At 37.6% G+C, this 24,816-nt stretch overlaps 1 protein-coding gene across 5 annotated transcripts in view; it reads right to left on the reverse strand.

Moving 5' to 3' along the window:
• USP25 (ubiquitin specific peptidase 25) overlaps positions 1-24,816 on the reverse strand; it is a 145,823-nt gene that overhangs the window by 94,135 nt on the left and 26,872 nt on the right. For all 5 annotated transcript variants that reach the window (XM_058661749.1, XM_058661748.1, XM_058661747.1 and 2 more), the window contains exons 2-3: positions 19,569-19,646; positions 16,678-16,822 (exon numbers count right to left, since the gene is read on the reverse strand). In XM_058661749.1, coding sequence (XP_058517732.1) covers positions 16,678-16,822; positions 19,569-19,646 — 223 coding nt within the window. The remainder of the gene's footprint in view (positions 1-16,677; positions 16,823-19,568; positions 19,647-24,816) is intronic.

Consider the following 24,816-nt stretch of genomic DNA (forward strand, 5'->3'; position numbering starts at 1 on the left):
CCCAGCAAACAGAGATCATCTTTAAAATAATAATAATAATAATAAACATGTGTTTTCTCCAAAACTGGTGCAACAGAAATTAACCACAGTTACATGCTAAAACAAAACAAGAAGACTGGAAGAAGGGGCCCAACTGTAAACGGGGATTAACCGTGACAAAACAGCAAAGAAAAGCATAAGAAAATACACTTTCTATTTTAAACACATATGTAGCATTTTAACTTCATAATAAACATGCAGTTTAACTGAAAACAACATTCTCTTAATAGAAGTACAGAAATGAATTAATTATTCCTCTTCTAACAAAACTTTGATTCTCCAAATATTGGTTATTTTTCCCAACAATAAAGGTTACAGCTGCTAGTCCCCTTCAGTAATCCAACTCTTTCAATCCAAAAGGTGTTAGTGACAAATATTCCATTATTCTATTAACATTTAAACAAAACAGAGACAATGGTGTACCATCAGGTGGGGAAGGATACCAGGTTACAAACACATGGTAAGAAAAAGTATGTTATGTTGGACATGTTTTATATTCGTTTGGTTATCTGTATTTTAGACATGTTAAACCTTTTTTTCTTTTCAACGCTCATAAACCAACAATGAGGGAAAGATGTTGGGCTTAGCAGCTAAGGCACCAGTTGGGATACCCACATCCTGAAAAAGAGGATCTGGATTCAACCTGAAGCTCCTTACCCAATTCTAGCTTCCTGCTACTGTACATCCTGGGAGCCAGTGGACTTGAGCTGAGTCATCGCCAGCCACACCAGAACACACGCTTGAGCTCCTGGCTTGTGGTATGAGCCTGGCCCAGTTTCAGCCAGTGTTGCAAATATGTGGGGAGTGACCAGTGTATTATTCATGTTCATATTTGTTCTCTATTTCTCTCTTCCTCTTTCTCCTCCTACCATGGCTCTATTATCCTAATCAAAAACTTTAAATTTTTAAAAAATATTATAAAGTCGTTTAGAAAAAAACAACAAACTACTACACGAAAGAAACAAACAAAAGGAAGAGATTGGAACTAAACTACCTTTGTTTTACTACAGGTATTTACAGAGAAAAAAAGCTCCACATTCAGTGACAAAAAGATAGTTTCAAATCTACTTTAACTTCTAGTCACATTACCTTCTTCACCATCAGCTTACAAGAATAATTAAAATAGAAAATTGGCCATAGAAAGTGTATTTTTTCTTTAACAAAAAGTATAATGAAACCTCATGAAAATGCAGGAAGGTTCAAGAAAAATCAATGAAGTAAAATATGAAGCACATTTATAAAGCAAAGCCATTGGACTGATGGTGCATCAGACACATGCCAGCAAGCTAAAGATTCTGAGACTGATTACAAATTCCAAGTCCACTCAGATCAGAACCATGTGATGCCACCTAAATGCAGACTTCCAACTTATTCGAAATGCTGATAAAGTTGATGTTACTACCATAGAGTTATGAAATACACAACACTCAGAACTATCCTGGTCATTAAAATGGCAAGAAAAGGAAAGAAGAAATAATTCAAACATCCCAAAGCAATGCAGATTTTCTTCAGATTATTCTTACACTATCCTGCTGTGCTTTCTTCAACTATAAACACTGGAAAACTTTATGTAAAAAAAAAAAATGTCTTCTTTGCTCACTTGTACTTAAGCCTCCAGATAAAATTTAGATTACATTGATTGGATGCACTGACATGAGATGTGGAAGATAGAACAAGGAGAAATCATCATTCTAGTTCGTCGGGCTGCTTTCTCCAGCCTGACTGAGCATGTGTCCCTTGTTCCACAGCAGCATTCCCATATTCAGTGTGCAGCTTCAGGACGTCTAGCGATAGAGGTGGCAGCTAGACTCTGCATTCTGATATCCAGGCACAATTCACTGGCAGTTGCCTTATCTTGGCTTTCTGTTCCCTGAACTACAGATACAAAGATGTTCTGAAATTCTGGAGTCCTACAGAACATTCCTGAGGATGGCAGAGCGGGTAACTACCCTAACTGACCTGTCCTGCAATGATCTGGGAGTCATTTCAGAAGTTTGAGCTACAGAGTACTCTCTGATCCTTACAGTGTTTTGTTGTTGTTGCTTTGTTTTATGTCGCTTTTTTTAACTCCCTTTGAAAACAGCTAGTGTTCACTCTTTAATGACTGATAAAACCAGCTGGAACAGCAACTGATATAAAAACACCAACTAGTTGAACACAGCAGTTTTTCAGTATTTAACAATTGTAGTTCAATCAACACAAAAGAAACAAGATGGACTTTTAAAATATTTCATTAAAGATAACTGAAGTTCTTGGAAATGAAATGTAAGATAAGAATCTCAAATGGTAAATTAGCATCAAATTAAAGACTCTTGTCGATACAACTGTCATCCTGCCTTACTGGCATTAAGTGTGATAGACTGATTAGGAGTCTCCAAGATATTTTAAGAAAGGGGGTTCCTTAAGTAATTATGTTATCAGGTGTTTGGGACTCTTCTCCTGTGGTCACATGTGCAGTAATAAAGTGTAAAACCACTGCAACTTAACACAAATCAAAGTGGCTGCATCAGGTTGCATAATTATTTGAGGCATTACTCCTCAACATTACACACATCATTTTGAGAAAGTCAGTTTTAAGATATAGGAATAGATGAAAAGATAGATTACTATCATTAAATCTTCTATCTTAGACCATGTTTTCAAATTTTACATAACAAATAGTACACATAAAGGACTTTTGTATGTACATCTGATACACGCCACTGTTAAATAAAACCACTAACTACCTTCAGTGTTAGAGTTGTAATCTGAACTGATTCTCCCTCGCCATACAGTACCCATGTCATAAGACAACCAACAGGAGATAGGAGAAGATGGCTGACGGCGGTGAGCTGGTGTAAGGTGGAGTACAGAGAGAGATGGACCGATCCAGCAGAGCAACAAACCAGGAGACACAGAATTCCAGGGAGAGGAGCAGGAAGGTAACTGGACATCACTGAAGTAAGAAGATCCACACAGCTTGGAGGGACAGCCAGAAAAAGAAAGGAAAGGCAGCACGCTGCCCGAAACTTGGTGAGTTGTGATCCCAGGCAGGGGAAGGCTGGCGGGAGTCTCAGCCGATCCAGAGAAGACAAAGGCAGCTAGAAAATCCTTTTACAAGTACCCACACCAGCGGGGGCCACAGACCACTGAAGTGCTGGAGACCCCAGAGGTGGCTATAGGATTGAACATAGGGGCAATCAACCCACGCAGAGACAGAGCTGCAGAGAAGTGGGACCACAGCAGCATGCCTCCCAACAGGACAGCATCTTTGGCAAAGAGCAGTAGGAAGTGGAGCCACACATGGGGGCCAGGCCACAGAACTCCCTGACCCAATTCAGGTCAGCGGGCACCCAGCAGCTGGAGGCTCCAACGAAAGCCCTGCTGCTCAGCACAGGCCCAAGGGGTGGTGGTGCCACTAAATAGAGACTACCAATTTGGGCAGAGGCAGTGGTCAAACAGGGCACACAGCAGCACACTTCCCAACAGGGGAGCACATTTGTGAGAGTGCAGTAGGGAGCAGAACCACACGCTCTACATCTACCCAGAGCAAAGAAAAGAAGTCCCAAGCCTACAAAGTCTCTTACCTAAACTCTATCCCCATGGGCACACGCAAGACAACACCTAACCAACAAGCTGCAGGGGAACCAAGTTGCAGAGATATAAACCTTGGGGCAAACAAAACGACCCAACACCCCACCATCACCTACTGTCCCTAATAAAGCAAAAAGAATTATGCTTCTGCCTATACTCCATGCAGCAGTAACTGGATCACACCCACTCTAGGCTACAGCACTGAGGCAAGAGGCTGTGGAAAAACAAGTCAGAGGCTAAAATCCCAAAACAACAAAAAACCACAACACAATGAGGAAAAGTATCAAAAAAAGCAATGACTCAGAAGAAAGATCAAGCACCTACCCCCAAAACAACCGAAAATTAATCTCAATCTCCGAGATGCGAGATGAAGACATGGAGGAATTACCAGATAAGGAATTTAAGAAAATAATGATAAAATTCGCCAGAGACAGCGAGAAGCACTGGGAAGAGTTCAAGGGAACTCAAAAACCATGTCATTGCAGAAATAAACCAAGTCAAAAAGGGAATCCTCAATTTAGAGCACAAAGTTGAGAGCTTAACCAACAGAATGAATACAGCAGAGGATAGAGTATCAGAAATGGAAGACATTCAGAATGAAAGGCAGCAGTTCAAACAGATTGAGACAAACATGAACAAAGCCAACAGGTCCATACAGGAAATGAAAGACAACCTCAAAAAGTCAAATATTAGAATAACAGGCCTTCCCGAAGGAGTGGAAAAACCGATAGGCTTTCAACGGGTGCTCAATGAGATTTTACAGAAGAACTTCCAGAACACTGGAAATATAAATCAAGCACAAATCCAGGAAGGACAGAGAACCCCCAACAGACTCGACCCAAAGAGATCCTCACCCAGACATGTGGTGCTCAAGCAAATACAAGGAAACTATTCTAAGACAAGTAAGAAGAAAGGACAAGATTACTTTCAGAGGAAAAGCAAATCAGAATTATGGCCGACCTCTCAGGAGAAATTCCAAGCAAGGAGAGAATAGGGTAAAATCTTTCAAAATCTGAAACGAAAACAGCTGCCAACCAAGAATAATGTACCCAGCAAAGATTTCATTTGTATTTGAGAATGAAATTAAATTCTTCCACAGTGAAGAGAAACTCAAAGAATATGCTAGCACAAAACCAGCTCTAGAAAATCTCCTTAGGAAGGTGCTAAACCCAGAAAGAAAAATGAAAACCAAAATCAAAGATGGCAAATGGAAAGACCACCCCCACTAAAATCCATACGAGGAAAGTCAATCAATCAGAGATACTAATAGATGCAAACACACACTTGCACGCTTACACATGCCCATGGCAGCCCAAAATCACAAACTCTCCATATTATCCCTAAACACAAATATCCTAAACTCATCAATCAAAAGACACAGATTAACAGAATGGATCAACAAACAGAACCCAACCATCTGTTGCCTACAAGAGACACATTTAACCAAAAAAGATGCTAAGAAACTGAAACTGAAGGGATGGAAAAAGATATTTCATGCCAACAGACAAGAAAAAAAGGCTGGAGTAGCTGTTCTAATCTCAGATGACCTAGACTTCAATGTGGCAAACACCAAAAGAGGCAGAGATGGACACTTCATATTGCTGAAGGGAACCTTCCAGCAGGAAATGATTACCATCGTAAACATCTACACACTGAACACAGGTGCACCAGCTACGTAAAGCAATTGCTGATGCACTTAGAAGGGGACATAGACGCACACACAATAATCGTGGCAGACCTCAACACCCTGTTAACACCAACAGACAGATCAACGAAACAGAAACTTAACAGAGAAACAGAAATCACAGAGGCCATAGAATTAATGGACTTGGTAGACATTTACAGAACACTCTACCTCACGGACACAGAATATACGTTTTTTTCAGCAGTGCATGGCACCTTCTCCAGAACTGACCACATGATAGGGCACAAAGCAAGCCTCACTAACTTCAAAAAAATCGGAATCATACCATGCACCTTCTCAGACCATAAAAGAGTGAAAATGGAAATAAAACAAAATGCCCCAGGAAATATGTAAACACCTGGAGGCTGAACAATATGCTACTGAATGAACAATGGGTCACAGAAAACCTAAAGGATAAGATCAAAAAATTTATGGAAACCAACGAAAACTCAAATACAGCATTACAAAACTTGTGGGACACCGCCAAAGCAGTGTTACATGGTAAGTTCATAGCAACTGGCGCCTATGTCAAAGCCCAAGAAAGACACCAATTACAAGAATTAAACACACACCTTTAGAAACTGGAGAAACAGCAACAAAATGACCCTACAAACGAAAGGAAACATGAAATCATCGAAACAAGGGAGGAGATAAACTAAATTGAAATTAAAAAACTACACATAAAATTAATGATTCAAAAAGCTGGTTCTTTGAGAAGATAAACAAAACAGACAGCCTACTGGCCCATCTGACAAAGAAAAAAACAAGAGAAAGCGAGAATTAGCAGCATCAAAGATGAAAAAGGCAACATAACAACTGACAGCCATTAACAAAATAATCAAACTATTATGAGCAACTGTACTCCAACAAATCAGAAGATCATCAGGAAATGGAAAGGTTCTTAGACTCCCACCACTTACCAAAACTTAGCCCAGAGGCAACAGAAGACTTGAACAAACCTATAACTGAAGCAGTGATTAACTTAGTGATTAAAGATCTCCCAAAGAAAAAAAGCCCAGGCCCACACGGTTGCACTCCAGAATTCTACAAAACATTCCAAGCAGAGCTAACCCCAATCCTCTATAAACTCTTCAAAACAATAGAAAAGGAAGCAACCCTTCCAAACTCATTCTATGAAGCCAACATCACTTTAATCCCAAAACCGGATACAGAACCAACAGAGAAGGAAAACTACAGACCGATCACACTGATGAACATAGATGCAAAGATTCTCAACGAAATCCTAGCCAACAGAATTCAAAAAAACATCAGATAGATCATTCATCTGGACCAAGTAAGATTCATCCCTGGAATGCAGGGGTGGTTCAACATTCAGAAATCCATAAATGTGATACACCACATCCAAAAACTGAAGAACAAAAATCATATAATAGTATCAATTGATGCAGAAAAAAGCCTTCTACAAAATCCAACACCACTTCATGCTAAAAACCCTAACCAGGGTAGGCATAGAAGGAATAATCCACAGCATAATCAAAGCAATATATAAAAAACCCAACACCAGCATTATACTGGAGAAAAACTGGAGCCCTTCCCACTGAGATCTGGAACAAGACAAGGATGTCCGCTATCACCACTGCTATTCAACATAGTCCTAGAGGTACTCGCAGAGGCCATAAGACAAGAAAAAGAAAATAAAGGAATTCAAATGGGAAATGAAGAAGTCAAACTCTCACTATTCGCAGATAACACGATCTTTTACATAGAAGAACCAAGAGACTCAATACAGAGACTGCTAGAACTCATACGAGAGTTCAGTAGAGTGACAGGATACAAAATAAATGAACAAAAAACAATAGTCATAGTGTATGCAAACAGCCCCAAGATGGAAAAAACACCTAACCAGCAGAATACCATTCAAAATAACAGAAAAGAGTATGAAGTATCTAGGAATAAACCTCACCAAAAACATAGGGGACCTCTTTGAAGAAAACTACAATAAGCTTAAAAAATAAATTGAGGAAGACTTCAAAAGATGGAGAAACATCCTATGCTCCTGGATAGGTAAAATCAATAGTCAAGATGTCCATACTACCACAAGCAATATACACATTCAGCACAGTCTCAATCAAAGTACCCAAAACATTCTTCACAGAACTCAAAAAAATGATACAAAGGTTCATCTGGAAACAAACAAACAACAACAACAACAAAAAAAACGAATAGCTAGAACCATCCTGAAAATTAGGAAGTTAACAGGGGGAATCACAGTTCCGGACCTCTGGACATAGTACAGAGCGGTGGTTATCAAAACAGCCTGGTACTGGCACAGAGATAGAGAGGAGGATCAATGGAGCAGAATAGAAACAACAGATGGGAACCCACACAAATTCAACCAAATAATCTTTGACCAAAAAAAAAAAAAAAAAAAAACAGATGACAACCCATACAAATGGGAAGGTCCCTTCAATAAACGCAGTTGGGACAACTGGCTGATATCCTGCAGAAACCAGAAGATAGACCCACATCTTTTACCATACACTAAGGTCAAATCTAAATGGATAAAAAACCTAAACCTACATCTAGAAACCTTCAAACTTTTGGAAGAAAATGTTGGAAACACCCTGCAACATTTAGGTGTAGGCCCTGACTTTCTAAATAGAACACCAAAAGCAATACCAATCAAGTCCAAGATGAGCAAATGGGACTACATGAAACTAAGAAGCTTCTGGACAGTAAGGGAAACAATCAACAAAGTACAAAAAACAACCCACAGAATGAGAGATCTTTGCACAACACATAGGTGATAGGGGGCTAACTCCAGGATATACAAAGATCTCCAGAGAAACCAAAACACCAAAACAAACAAATCACTCAACAAAAGGGCACCAGAAATGGGCAGACATTTCACAAAGGAACAAACTCAAATGGCAAACAAACACATGAAAACATGCTCAAGTTCCCTGGCAATAAGGAAAACCCTAATTAAGACATCAATGAGGTACCACCTAACACCAGTAAGAATAGCTCAAATACAAAAAAGCACCAATACTTGCTACAGAGGATGTGGGGAAAAGGGAACCCTACTCCACTGCTGGTGGGGCTGCAGGCTGCTACAGCCTCTATGGAAATCAGTATGGAGAACACTCAACTCAAAATCACCATACCATACGATGCCGCAATAGCACTCCTAGGAATATATCCAAAACACTTGCTACACGAGAAACCTACATGCGCCCCTATGTTCATAGCAGCACAATCAGTAATCGCAAAAAACATGGAAGCAACCGAAATGCCCATCAGCAGAACACCGAATAAGAAAGCTACGGTTTACTTATTCCATGGAATACTACTCAGCTATTAAAAACAAACAAACAAAAAAAAACCCGAAATGCAGTTCTTTGTGGCCAAATGGGCCCAACTGGAAACCATAATGCTAAGGGAAATGAGCCAATCCCAAAAGGTTAGATACCACGTGTTTGCCTTAATTTAAGATGAAATGATGTCAATATGAAAAATAGCACCTGTAAAATGTAATATTATCTCAACCTCAAACAGCCTATCCCACGTGCAATAAGATATTGTGAAGTAACCAATAAATGAACCAACAATCAATGTGAGTCAGACTGCTTATGATCTACATCAAAGAACTGTAAAACCTAATATACTTTTAATATCCTATGTTATTCTGTAATGGAGCGGGAGAGCAGAGAAATCTTCCATCTCCCTAGAATGTGTGAGGAAGACGTGAAGTATGGCCTAGCAGGATCATAACTGGTAACTCATGAACAACAGACTTGAATCAGCATTAGACAACAGCAAAACTACAAAGGCATATGGGGGGAATCAAGAGTGATCCTGACAACCTCTTAACAGGAGGTCATATGCACAGAGCAGGGGGGGAACCCAGAGCTGAGCAGCAGGACAGGAGGAGGCTTGCATCCCAACCCTGAAGACTCCTAGATCCTCACTAAGGACCATCAGTGTATGGGCACCAAGGACTACATCCCAACTACCAAGGAGACCACGGGGAATTGGGAGTGCCTTTGGAGGCCGAGAACTCTGATGTCACCCTCCCCCATCTGGATCTACCACATGGGATGGAAGAAGTCCAAATCCTTCCTTGTAGGATCCAAGGGCATCAGAACAACAGCCAGGAGCCCTGAGCGGTCTGAAGAAACAGAAGAACAGTAAAGTTCCTTCGGGAAAAGGAAGGGAGCTTTCTCTGGTCCTTGCTTGGTTCCAACTTTGGGTTCCCACCCTCTCTCGCAATGACCATCCGGAAATCCCTCAAGACAAACAAACAAACAAACAACATACAATAAATCTAGGATAGACAGAGAACAAGGAAAGCTTAGAATCAGACAGGAAATGGTCAGTGTGGATTCACTTATACCTTACTAGGTGGGACACAAAGATTATTTACTCACTAGGGTACTGAAGATTTCTCTGCACACCCCTCCTAAAACTGTTCTGCACCTAAACTGTTGACATATGTCGTGTTAGAGTTATAAGCCAGTCTAGACTACCCGAAAAACAGCCAGGTTCAGCAAAATCATGCTTTAATGCTATAAACTGCTAAATACTATAATGAAAATAGACACGAAACAGCTGAATAATAATCTATAACCTCTTTAAGGTGTATAGAACCCAGTTGTATATAAACTAAAATTGAAATGTCAATGAAGAAGCCACAGGATGTAGTTAAGAACTTGCCTTTCTTTTTTTTTCTACTTTTCACATATTGGTTACTCAATACTGTGTTAATTAATTCCTTAACGTTATAAACTGTGGCTGATGTTATGTCAGGGCTTTTAATTGATTGGGATGATACCCTGCTGGCTCTACCTTCATACCAGAGATGGTCTCCCCAGGAAGCCACTGAACTTATCTGGACAATAAGGTGCTGGACTCTATGCTTGGTATATGCTTGCAATGAAAGAGTTTCAACTGAACTTGAACTGTGGTAATGCAACAAGGTGGAGGAATCCACCATAGGGGGAGGGTCTGGGGAGGGGTGGGGGGAATCCCAGTGCCTATAAAACTGTGTTACATAATGCAATGTAATAAAAAAAAGACAATCAACAAATTTTAAAACTACATAATATGATTATTCATAACTCAATTTTTGTTAACTATGTATAATATGAAATTTTCAAGCAAAATCGCAATCCAGAAAAACTAGTCTTTGCTACAATAAGAATGATAGTTTTCCAGTCCTTAGTGGTTTTTAGTTAAAGCAGCACTAGGATTTGTCATTTTATAATATACTAGATATTCTCCTAACATTTGAAACTAAATATTTTCCAAATTACCAATGAACAGTGTCACAAATCTAAATGCGGGTTTAAAAAATCCATTCATATACTAAGATGGACTAATGGATTTTATTAACAGTGCATCAAAAGGTCAGTAGTTGCTCCATAGAATTACTGATGTAATTTCTAGTTCCACATTTTAGCCAATCTCTAAAAATGAACAGCTCTCAAATTTTAACCACAGCATTTAAAGGAATATATCCAATTGGGTAACATATTCCTCCTTGAGCAGGCATTTAGAACAAAGCTGTCTGTGTGATCCTTCACCGCACCTGGGTTCAATACCTGACTCGAGCTACCGACTCCAGCCTCCTCCCCAGGCAGCCCCCAGAAGTCTTCAGTGATGGCTAAGGTAACAGAATTCTTTACTTTCAAGTAGAAACTTCGGTTATGCTAAGGGCTCAGCTCAACGGCTTCTGGTCATTGTGGCCAAGCATCAGAGGACACACTCTGGATCCCCAGTTTGCTTGCTCACTCACTCTTGCTCTCTAACAAGTAACTTGAAGAATAACGACTCCTTTCTTTTCTGATTTTATCTTCATTAAGATATATCTTCTTCTCATATCTAAAATTTTGCAACAGAACACAAGAGCTAATGTAGCTGGATCTCTCCTTTTTCTAAAATTAGAGCAAACATTTCCATTAAAACATACTGAATGAAAAATTTTACAATGAAACAAGCCCCGATTTTCGCCCATGCTACCCAAAGGAACAGAAAATACACATAGCTATAAAAAATTTCTAATAGTTTAATTAAAGCCAAAAATACAGTTTTGACCTCTGTAAGCATTCTATTAGAATTCCAAAGCCAAACTTTTTTTTATAAACTTACTCAAATATCAGAGAGGTCACAAAGAATTCTATAGCATATTTAGGGTGTTTTCGATATTAGCTGAACAGCTCTGTATATAAGTCACATGACAAAAGCATTTAAGTTGTAATACTGTTCAAATTAAAACATTTTTCCAGGGCCCAGTGCGGTAGCCTAGCGGCTAAAGTCCTCACCTTGCATGCACCAGGATCGATCCCATGTGGGCCAGTTCTAATCCCAGCAGCCCTGCTTCCCATCAGGCTCCCTGTTAGTGGTCTGGGAAAGCTGTCGAGTACGGCCCAAAGCCTTGGGACCCTGCAACTGCATGGGAGATCAGGAAGAGCCACTGGGATCCTGGCTTCGGATCAGCTTAGCTCCAGCCATTGCAGCCACTTGGGGAGTGAATCAATGGAAGGAAGATCTTCCTCTGTCTCTCCTACACTCTGTATATCTGACTTTCCAATAAAAATAAAATAAATCTGAAAAAAATTTTTCCTATAAAACTAGAAATATACATATCAATACACCGTAGTCACAAATTTTCCACTTTCCAAGGAACTAAGAGTTTAGCAAAACTTACCAAGTACAACTATGAATTTGATGACTCCAAAATACATGCAGTTACCAGCACAAGACTCCAAACGGATGCAATTGTTTATAAGTCAAAGGTATCTTACCCAAAAACATCGTAATACATGAGGTTTATAAATTAGAAGTTTCTAAAGCAAAAGTGTTTAGAATTCATTTCATTTTCATTTTGTATCTGAAGTTTTTGTGAAGTTATTTATTTAATAAACTTGGAGAATGGGAAAAGTGCCAGTGTTCAATTAATAATACCCTTAGCAAGAAGCTGGGGTGTTTGGGTGATACTATGGCAGTGAGTTAAGTCCCCACAATGACACATCAGAGCACCAGTTGTAGTCCCAGCTCCCATGTTTCTATACAGCTTCCTGCTAATGTGCCTGAAGACATGGGATAATGGCTCAACTACTTGGATGGTTAGTTGACCGCTGGCTGCTACAGGCATTGTGGGGATAAACTTGTTCCTGTGTCTCTCTTCCTCTCTCTCTCGCTCGCTCGCGCTCTCTCTCTCTCTCTCTCTCTCTCTCTCTCAGATAACCTAACTTTTAATATCATGAGAGACCTATTTATCAAATATACTCTAAATCATTAATAGACTGGTCAACCACTTTAACTACTGTTCTAGGCTAGAATATGAGGGCTTCTCTCACTTTCTCTGCAACCTTTCCAAATTATTCAAGATGTTTCCTAAGTGAAACTGCACTAAACACTCCTTCCAATGTGTTACACAAGTTTCCCTAAAATTTAAGCATATATGTGCTATTACTTTCCATTAAAATTATCTACCAATCCCCTTTAGTTCTTTGATCCATTTTGATTATTTTGATGACTCAATTGAGATGCATTTTGTGCTGGTGTGCAGATATTGTGTTTTTCCTGTTTTAAAAAGTTCAAAAGAATTTAATGGCCATAAAATAAAGATTATTACTACAATATTTCAAGCGGAACAAAAGTCTCATATTGCCACATGACGACAGAGGTTGCCATGACCCAAACTTCACAGAATTTCTTCCCTGAATATGAAACATATTTACTGTCTGCAACAAGTTATGTCCTATTTCATTATTGCTTTTTATTGCAAATCTCTAACATAAAATTCCATTCCTAATTTAAACTGGGAGCAGGAGGAACTCATTGAAAATCTGTAATATCCAATTTCCACAGATCTAAGTAATAATCTGTAAAAGCTGCCTAGATTTGTTTTCCTAACTACATTGCAAATGATTTGGGTGTTTTCCATGAATTCAACAGCATATTAACTGACAGTATAGTCTTTTGCCAAATACAAACACAGCAGATACACTATTTTAAAATTATGTATATTATGGATAGGGTTTCCTTTAAACATTTCCTTTTTCTCTCAAAAGTAGAGAATATACACCAAAGGTCATGATTACTGTGTTAGTAACTTAAAAATGTTTTCACTATTAAACAAAGTCCATAACCATATGTGATTTTCCAATGAAGTGACATAATTCACTCTGCCTTCTAATACATAATGGTATGTATAAATGAAAATTTATCCACATGACTTCTGGACATACTAACTTAAAAATCAATTTTTTTCTTGTTACACAAGAAAGTGTTTTACTCCTTTGAAAGGGACAGTTGTTAGCAGTTACACTCCAGTCTATAACAATAAGAAAGGACATTTTTTAGTATTAAAGATGCTTATTTCAAAACACAGATGTTTTGTCCACACTGCAACCAACAGGTAACACATTTCAAGTTAGCATGACATTTTTTGTGCTGATGCTGGTTCTAAGAGACTTTTACTTAAAAGGGGGCGGGGTGAATAGATTAAAAATAAAACCCTAATCCTCCACCTGTAGTGCTGGATCCCATGTGGACAGTGATTCATGCATGCCCTGGCTGCTCCACTCCTGATACAGCACCCTGCTAATTTCCTTAGAAAGCAGAAAACAATCCAGTTCTTTGGCCCTGGACCCACACAGGAGACATGGAAAAAGCCCCTGATTCAGCTTCTAATCAGCCCAGTTCTGATAATTACGGTGATTTGGCAAAAAATCAGCAGATAGATCACTCCCTATCTCTCCCTCTCTCGTTCTGGCTCTCTGTCTCTTCTGTCTCTCCCTCTATCTGTTTAACGCTTTCAAGCAAAATAAACAAATCATTTAAAAAACCCTGCCAAAAAATAATCAACTTTCAAATAACAATGATTTCAAATAAAGTTAAGAAGATACTGAAAAAGAGTACTGATCTCTACAACAAACCTGTAAGAACTCTACTCCTTCTACACTGCTTTCCTTGAGCACTTGAGCAATTTTTAAAATATAGGCCTGCATCTGAATGTACATTAACTTTTAAATATTTTGTCTTCTCACATAAGTTTAACCACTCCTTCCAAGAACTAAACATGCACAAGACTTCACTTCCCAGCAATGAATACAAAGTAATTTTGAAAGAGTATTAAAAATTTTTAAAGAGTGATTATAATACTTTTAAACGCATGTTAAATGCATGACCTCACCTTACATTCAGTCTTAAACCATGTAATAAGAGGAAACTAAATTTAATTACTGAATGATTATTATTGACCACTGGTAATTATACTTCTTAGCACTTTTTTTACACGGTAGGTACAAATATGCTGCAAATGTTATTTCATCAGCCATTTTTTTCTCCAATCTGATACTAACAGTCTCAACAGAAGCACGTTAACTTTGAACAGCAGTTTGCTTCTCAATAATCTAAAGCCCAATATGGATACACGATCCCAGTGAGAATCCTGACTGGAAGGACAGTACATTTTATAAATAAAAAACCACAACAGCTAGCAATTAGTCAATGATAACGGATCAGTTAACATGATATCAGACACTCTATTTCTCAATCTTTGATTTAAATGGAAATAAAATTAACTATGAGGGTCTATGTAAAAGATGCAAACATGACTATTTCTTAAATTATCATTAGCAAACAAAATCCAGGTTTTGGGCATCAACTTGTCTGCTTCTTGAGAGCACCGACTTAAATTTCTCTTTTTGCCTTTCACAACATTTGCACTATCGGAATCAAGTCTTCAACAGACATTAATAGTTGGTTAAGCAACATATGATTATTCTAACACAGCAAACAATAAACTTTGGCTCATAAGTTTAACAATCCTAATTTTCCCCTTCTCACACAGAGAAAGTTTCTCATCACAAAGCACACCATCTATATGAGTAGTGAGTTCCCAACCTTCTAGCATTTTTATCCTTTCACTACAGCACTCAGTTAAATCAATTTCCTGCTTGCTTTACTTTAGCCAGTTGCCTTCAATCAAAATAATCCATTTATTTTTGCCATTTATTACCTATCTAGTTTGTATTCGAACACAATTCACAGAACCTTGTAAGACAGGAGATGATTCCAGTACTAGTAGATGCTCCTACAATTATACCACTTTTCAGCTTTTCCAACTTTTTTGAAGTTTTTAATCTCATTCTATTTCATTCTTTTCAATGAGCTTTTCTCCATACACTTTCACAAAGTAATTCATAGAACACCTCTTAGCAAACACAAAATATATTCAAATCAATCAAAATTACACAGTAATAATTAAAAGAGAAGTGTGTCCTGTATGTTACAGCAACTCTTGGTCCAATTTGAGACTGGAGAAATCATACTCCACTTACTGGTTCTTGAGTAAAATCTTTCGACACCAAAACAAATTAGGTGAGGGAGGGAGAACTCAGAGGAGATTCCAGGTAGGCAGGAGGGCAAGTGGAAACACAGAGAAATTAAACAGGACAAGATTTACGAGACTTGAAGCCATTTTTGCATTTCACAGTACAAAATGAGAAGAGGAAAACAGTGGTAAATCAAACTAGAAATGTAGATTAAGTCAAGACAATTGGACATCAAAAACAAACAAATGCATCCTCTATAGCAAAACTTAGACCATCTTTCATTAATTGTGTGAGGTAGAAACATTATATCATTTATGGAACAAAAATAATATTCTAAAAGTTGTATGTGAAAATATTTCATCTATAAATAAACTATAACGAGCATCAATCATTATTCAGCTGAATGTGCTCTATGTATTGCTTCTTAACTTTAGAAAGGTCCATAAACAAAACCAGAAATTCATTGCAAACACATACCAGTAATCAACGTTCTCAAATCCATGCATAAAAATATCTATTTATATATATCAATTATCAAACTACTACAACTAAAAAAACTAAGTTCTAAGAAGTCTAAAATGTTCATATTACAATCATCATATAGAGCCATAAGTGAAACTTTTTTTTTATCTCCTAAGCATCATTTTCAAGGAGGATTCTCTTACACGATAAGAAACCTTTTCTCTAAAATCTTTATACAGAAAGGGGAAGAGAAGGAAATGCACTTTTGTCAGTCACGGGAAAATTGAATAAAAACAAACAATACATAATCCTCAAAAATAGTACTCAATCACCCACCAACAACCAAAATTCACAAAACAAATAAATGAATACATTTAAAATTCTAGGTATTTTTCTTTTATGACACATGTTCTTGTTCTAAATGCCAAAGCAATGAATACTATATGTAATGTTCTGAAAATATGTAACTTAATATTTTATTCTAATCTGGGGAAAATATTATTGAGCTAATAAAAGTAGACATTGTTGCCTAAGCAAAGAGTAATACATTACAAAGGAGAAATTTTTGATGATAATTTTCTATTAAATACAGAGGAAGGAAAGAAGACTTACTTGTATCTGCTTGGCTTCCCACACTGATATATCTGTCATTGTCAAGAAGTGCTGAGCGATAGTACGTAATGTCCTCCTGCTGAGGGGTCTTGGCATTCTTCGAAGTTAGGAAAGCCACGGCTAATTCCAAGTTTCCATTACTATCCTTGAAATATCAAGACAGGTGCTTCAATTACTTGGGAATAATACGTTGTTACAAAGTCTATCTTCTTTTCTTCATATTAGCTACTATGTAATAGAACAATACCTTTCTGTTTTTAATATAGTTTTGTTTTTAATTTTGAATTATGTGGTACAATTTTGTATAGGCTTGGATTCCCTCCCCAAAGTCCCACCCCATCAGGTTTTTCCCATTTGGTTACAGTAGTGTAGTCCTTTATAAGGAACGATAATTCTACCAGTCTCTTATTTAAGTGCATCCCGACATCGTCGGCACATCAGACAGTTCAGCATCCCATTGTCTACACCTGTCCAACAATTTGATTGGGATCCATCTTTCGTCTGGAAGCAGGGATGCATGTTCCATTATACCCCCATATCAGTATATGATAGACCCCAGTACTCTACCACTATACATTTCCACAAGTGGGAAGCCATGAAACAAGGTCACCAACTGGTATGAGTTAGAACAGCCACAACAACAACAACATCAACAACAAATTACAGCACCATGAAAAAAACATGCTGCTGAGTAACCAACACATGGTTGAAAAAAGGAAACACAAAAGTCTCTTGGGGAAAATGATGCCATCGTATACTCCATGAATCTGTGATGAATTTGACAAGAGAAAAGAAATTATTTGGAATAAACCAAACTGAAATTAAAAAAAAAAAAAACCATCAAAACACATAGGATATAGCCAAAAAAGCAAACAAATAAAAAAAACTAACTTTCTAATGTAAAATTGCCCCATATGTGGTTCCAGCTTAACACAGTGAATCTAGATACATAGAATATGCTACAGTAACATTTTTATTAATCAAAACTAATATAGTTTTGAAATAACTTATTTTTCAGCCTCACAGAATACAACTCCCATTCACTGGTTCACTCCACAGGTATCCAACACTGATCTAAACTGAGAGTTATGAACTCAACCTGGGTCTCCCACACAGTTGAGTCAACACCTGTGTCTTGCCTAAATTAGCAGGGGGCTGGAATTAGGAGCAAAGCCACAGCTCACACCAGGACACTCCAATATGGAACCCAAATATCCCAAATGACAACTGCTAAGTCAAACACCTGCCTTTAAATTATGTGCTTTAATGGGTATTAAGACATACATCGATGGGCAGACTTAAAAAGCAAAAATCAAGGACTGACATGAAGAAACAGCAAAATTTACTGAGGCCTCAAAGTAGGAAGGACACACAGAACTAATCTGAAATACTGAATACAGTTCAAGATGATACTGTACCTATGTCAAATACATCAATCTTACAAAATCCTCATCAAATTCATACCTGGAAAATTGAGCTTCAAGTTCATTTGGAAAACATATGTCAGAGCAACCTGTAATAAGACTTCTAATACAACAAACAAAGAAAAGAAACATGCCCGGCTATAGCTGCCCAAAAAATAAAATTTGGAAAATAAAAATTAAAATAAAAAGCCTCACACACAATTTATATCAAAAATAAAAGGTAAATAAATCTTTGATTTACATGCTTCCCAAGCTAGAGGAATCAAAGGCTATTCCCCAAATTTACCCTGTCAAAAGTGATAGGATGAAGAGTCACACTCAGCGATTTACAATGAGAAAGCAATGATGAAGGACTGATGATCATTCATATGATCATAGAAAGGAGGAACTCTTCTGCTTCCTCTCCAAACAACCCCCCTGGCTGCATGTGCCCCATGCTGACACTCCACAGCACTCGCTCATCACTCTCCTGAGGAAGAACAGGGAGACACAAAATTCCAGAAAGGAAACAGAGACTGGGTATGGCTCCCTGGAGCCCCAGAGACTTGTCTGTCTTCTATTAGAAGCTTCTCTACAGAGTTCAGAGTATCAGTTACATCACAGAAAATACTTAAAACAGTGCCCACTATAACTATGTATTGATAAGTGCTAGCCATTACCACTATGATGATTGTGATTGTTAACTATCTTGAAGATAAATTTTTTTCTAGAAATAAAAGAAGATACTTTGGCTCAGAAAAGCGAATTACATAATCAACTTTGTCTCATGGAGCAAGTCCCAAATGACTGGAATTAGGCATATGAACACAGTGCTGGAAATGCTATACTGTTTTTAGTTTTTAGTAAAACACAAAAGCATCTTAATGAAAAAATCTAGCTCCTGAACATCTTTCAGTGTCTTGCTCTTTTATACCATAAATACCCATGTGATTTCACTGATATTGCATCGATATGAAAAGGAAAAGGTATCTAAGATACCATCACAATGGTTGTTGCGTAAGTTGAAGAATTTCAAGGCAAATGTTCTTAACATGTCATTGGTTCAATGGATGTCAATTATATTTCTACTTCTAGGAGCAAAAAAGTTTGCATTTCATCCCTGTATTAATTTCCAATGTTTCCCTTCACTTCGCTTCTTCCTCTAACTCACATCATGCTGTACCACACCATTTAATCCCTAAAATCATGGCTCTCAAACAAATCACCATTATCTTTAGTAATCAGAGTCCACCATTTTGCATGAAAAGTGTTTTATTTAGGAAAATGGTATCTGTTACTCCCAAGTTATGAGGAAACATTAGATTCCTGAAAGCCAAGATGCTCACAGCCATAGCAAGTAAGGCTGTTACTTTAAAAAATACATTTCTGTACATCCATTCCCGCATGTTTAAATAACTCAGCTTTCTAATATATATAGTAAAGATGAAGGATTACCACAGATTCTATGTTAGAAAATAGAGGCCGTACCTTCAGGGCTTGCTGTAGTATCTGAGCGTCATTTATCCCAGTAATTTCTCTAAGCTGATTCAAAAATGTCTGCTGATGCTGGAGAAAAGAGGAAAAAAAAATCATTACAGGGAAGAAAATTAATAACCTGGAAGGGAGGGAGGGTAGGAGTGTGACATAGATCAGAGTCAAGGAGAAAAACACAGATGTTATTTTAAAAGAAAATCTCATTCTTCTAGAAAGGCATATAATTTTTGGAGAGTTCTTATTCCATTCTCAGGTCTCTGAAAAATAGAGTCCACATTACTACTTCCAAGGAATTTGACTGAAATTACGATTTCCTGTGCTGTTTCAACTCTGTCCCCAGTTATGTCTCCCAACAAGAAGGGGTCTGCACAATGAACACCTGGAAGAACATTTGGGCCCCTGACAAAGCTGATACACACACACTTTGGCCACGAGCTTGTGTATGATTACATCATGGGAAGCCCAGGACTTACTAAAGGCAAAGAAAGGATCATGCCATTCTTCAATCTAACTATCATAAAAGACTCTGAGGTGAATGAATATCTGCCCCCATCTACCTCAGTTCTCTGTTAGTCAACATTATCTGTATGCTTCTCTGGAAAAAAAAGAAGAAGCGGAGGAGGCTTAGGATTGCACTACCAAACCTTTCTCCAACCTTCCTGAGGTAGTAACTATGTTCCTCCATGTTCCTATGTATTTTTTTTGTTTTTATTTTTACTTTACTTTATCTTATTTTATTCTTTCTATGAAACAAGCTATTCCTTTTATTTGAAGGCAATGCACACAGGAAGGTCTGGATAATAATTACTCATGTTCTACTGCTTTCTGTAGCACACATCCAGTGGATAATCACATGCACCCGGCCACATTTTCTTGAACCATTTCGTGAAGTATAGATATCTGGCCTCAATATTCATATTTTTTCCATGGCACAGTTTTGCAAGTATAGGGATTACATGCTTCTCCTCCCCTCCCTGCTTCCCTAAACTCCCTTCCCTCAGTGTTTCCCCTTATCTTATCACAATGGTATAGTCCTTCAGCAACAATCACAAATGGAACATCCTGCTATTTAAGTGTATCCTGACACTGTAGGTATCGACAACGGTAGAAAACCTAGTATCATACTATCAAGATATATTTAATAGTTTCAGAGGGAATCAGTCCTCTTTTTATTTGGGAGTAAGATGCATACTGTAACATATCTTCACTTCCCAGTATGCCAGTCTCCATTATATATTTCATTTGTGAAAACATATTTTTATATATGTTTATATCTATCTGTCCTATATTCTGCATGAATATCACCTTATAGCAGATTAATAAGCTAATCTCCAAAGGACGATATTCATGCAAAATCTCTGTATTTCTTAAAACAAGTTTCTAAAAATCATAAAACAACACCATGAAATAAAGACAGCTCCATGGATATAACAGGAAAAATAAGCCTAGTCACTTACATAAATTAAGATCTGCAGATGTGTCTGTAAAATGATTTACATTGATCAGTACTAATTTTGTCAGAGATCTCAATGGAGGCTAACACTACCAGGCCAAAATTTAAAGAGGAACAGAATATTGACACAGTTCAAACTCTCTTCTTACAAATTATAAAAGACAAAGAACAACATTACAATGAAAAATCTATTACCACCTAAGGTTACCAAAAATGAGATGACAGTGTGCGTTTTGACCCACTATACATTGTATACATTCTGCCACAAAAGCACAACCAAATCTAGTCCTGAGAAAATACAACTCCAAGCTGAGGGACACTGTGTAAAATGACTGCTCTTTTATCTTGAAAATATCTACCTCACCAAAAAAAAGAGTCTCCACAGTAAAGGAAACAAAGGCTGTAAATGCGGCACAGGAAACGGGACTGCAGCTTCACCCTAAAGGCTATTACGGGAACATTGCGGGAACAGATGGAGAAACACAAGTGAATATGTCCTGCTTAGCAATGATACAGAATTAAAACTAAATTTTTGGATTTGTCAATCTACAGTTTCATAAGACAATATTTTCTTATCAAATATATTCCAAACTATTTTGTTGCTAAATATTTAAAAATACTAATGCTTTAGAGGGATGTGTACTCTCAGCTGGTTCAAAAAAACAAGTTATTAAAGTTACTTCTAATGGTGTCATAACTTTAAACTGAAATTAATTCAAAGTTAAAGATTTGTAACAGAAGCAATAGCCTTTCAGGCTAATCAGTCTGCAATGTCAGAATCCCATATGGGGGCCTGTTCTAGCCCTGGCCACTACAGTTCCTATCCAGCTGTAAGTTAATGATCTGGTAAAACAGCAGAGGATGGCCCAAGGCCTTGGGCTCCTGTACATATGGAGGACACACAGAACTAGCTCCTCCCCTAGCTTTGGATTGATCCAGCTCTAGCCATTCTGGCCATCTGGGAAGTGAACAAGCAAAAAGAGATTTTTATCTCTGTAACTTGGACTTTCAAGTAAAATGGGAAATAAATCTCAAAAAAAAAAATCAAACATTAAGGTATTCTGCATTCATATCATTTGATGCAAAAGTCATAAACTGCATTTCAAAACATGCCTGGTAATTTAAGTAAGAATTATATCTAAACATTGCGAAGTGAAAAGCCCTCATCAATTTACAAAACAAAGGTTGAGGCAGACCAGGAGTTGAGGGTACAGGGAGAAAATTTTAGAAGTTTCAGATAAAGGAGTCCAAGTAGATTTACAAAGACAATATTGACCAGTTGGAAATTGCAGTCAACAACATTTAACAGGGTTCAATGTACATAAGAGATTGAGCATTCATGTGGTCTTGTTTTTAACCTCTTGCCCCACTGTACACAAACTACTGACAGTAAACATTCCAGGAAAAATTAAACATGGTGTCCAAGACCCACACTCTGATCTTCGCACTGTAACACCCTGACATGAGCTATTTACCTACATGTCTATCTGACAAGATGCTCTCCACCCTGCAGGTGACAGCAGGAGAATGGCTAGTGATCACAAGTACCTGCAATCACTCTGCCTTCTTTACTGAGCCCCACCCAACAGGCCTTCACTAAAAGCTTCAATGAGCAGAAGAAAACTGTATAGCAACTCCTAGCTTCAGAGGTGGCGAGAAATAAAACTTTTAACTAGGCAAAAAGCTGCCATAAAACAAAATTAGAGTCATATTAAGAAAGAAGAAGGTACCTAGATTCAGCACTCCCAGGCCAAAAAATTCAAAAACAGAAATTCTCCAAATCTGAAACTTAATGAGCACTGACATGATATTATAGTGAGGAAAAATTCACACTTAATGGATGATGGTCAAAACACAGGTTCACTATCCTGTGCAACATTATCTTTGCACTATATGTATAAGGTAGAGTAAATAAAATGTTTGATAACTGTCTCATCCTCAAGGTATCTCTTTAAAAATATGTAAATATTTAAAAATATAAAAAACTGTTGATGACACCATTTCCTAAAGGATATTTAGCTTCTGTGGGCAGCACTGGCACTGTCAGGTAACCAAAGAATTCCCTTTGCAAAACAAAAAAACAAAACAAAACAAAGCAAAAAACTTTCACTTCCTAATACTGAAATTATCATCTCTAACACAGCACAACACATAATAAAGTATCTAAGCAAGAAAATAATACTCCAGAAATATCAAAAGTTGAAGAATGTCAAATTTACAAGATTTCAATGAGAAAATATATATAATGTGAACTCTTCTACTTTCCTGTAGAAAACCAGCAACTAGCAGAATAATTACGAATGCAACCCCTAACTTTACAAATTAAAGACATAGATATCTTTTACCACTCTGTATTTTTTTATCACTCTTTGTTATCAGTCAACAAATAAATCCTAAAGTTGGTAATCATATTCATCATCTCATGGTTACTAGCATCCCAAAGCCATTCTTTGCTTATAGTAGTATTTTCCTCAAGTGTAAATTATTAAAACCTGGATTAGGGAAAACCAAACAGAATACTCCAAGAAAACTAGTTATTTCGACAAGTGATGAGTATTAGTTAAAATGTAGGAAAAATCAATACAAGGCAAATCTCCTTACACTAAAGAAGCACCTGTCAAATTTTAACAAGCATAAGAATAACCTGATGATTCAGTTTACTAATGAAGTTTCCCCGGCCCCAGGACCAAATACTGTTAGACTTCTGAGTTAAGGCCAGGCAATTATTTTTACTATGTACTTCAAATGATTTTGATGCAGACACACCTATCAACAAAATTTAAGTCAAGGAAATCACCATTTAAAAAAAAAAGTATATAATCTAGACAAATTATCTTCACAAAGTTATACCACGTAGAAGCAGAATACAAAACAGTATAAATCCCACTAGTAATGACAAGGTAAAAAGCAGAAACAGATGTAGGGCCAATAAAGACTACACAGAATACAATCGACTCCTAATACCCACAATGTGTAACTTTTCACCTCTTCCCACATGTCATGTATCTATACGGATATTAAGGTCAGTAACTTTTACCAAAATATTACATACAGCTGAAAAAAAATTCCTATAGTCTACCCATATCACAGCCATCAAAACTTTGCAAAATGAGGCTGGCACTAAAAAGATAAATACATAAAATTTTTTAAAAAATTAAAAATGTGCTTGGAGTGGTAGCCCAATGGCTACATCATTATCTTGTATGCACCAGGATCCATATCCGGCACTAGTTCGTATTCAGGCTGATCTACTTCCCTTGCAGTTTCCTGCTTGTGGCCTGGGAAAGCAGTCACGCACGGCCCAACATCTTGGGACCCTGCAACCATGTGGAAGACTCAGTAGAAACTCCTAGCTCCTGCCTTCAGATTGGCTTAGCTCCAGCTGTTGTGGCCACTTGGGCAGTGGGCCAGTGGATTGAAGATTTTTCTGTCTCTCTCTATATAAATCTGCCTTCCAATAAAAATCTTTAAAAAATAAAAAAATTGAAAAACATTTTTAAAAATTTCTATTTAATTTTGGTAATCTTTACATATTGATTAGGGTACAAAGGGTAAAGGGCTACAGGATAGTGGGTAAGACCATTGTTTCCACATTAATATTTTATTTTTCTGTATCCGGGGTAAGGGAAGAGATAAAGGGAAAGCCACACCCAGCATCCCACCCATCCCAGGTCCCCGACACGAGGCATGCTCCGAGGGTCTTGCTTATATAAATGGATAGCACATGCTGGAATCCCACTTGAGTACAGATTCGAGACCCAGCTGCTTCACTTCCAATCCAGCTCCCAG

The sequence above is a fragment of the Ochotona princeps genome, chromosome 3 (genome assembly GCF_030435755.1).
Source record: "Ochotona princeps isolate mOchPri1 chromosome 3, mOchPri1.hap1, whole genome shotgun sequence".
In the NCBI taxonomy this organism is placed as follows: domain Eukaryota; kingdom Metazoa; phylum Chordata; class Mammalia; order Lagomorpha; family Ochotonidae; genus Ochotona; species Ochotona princeps.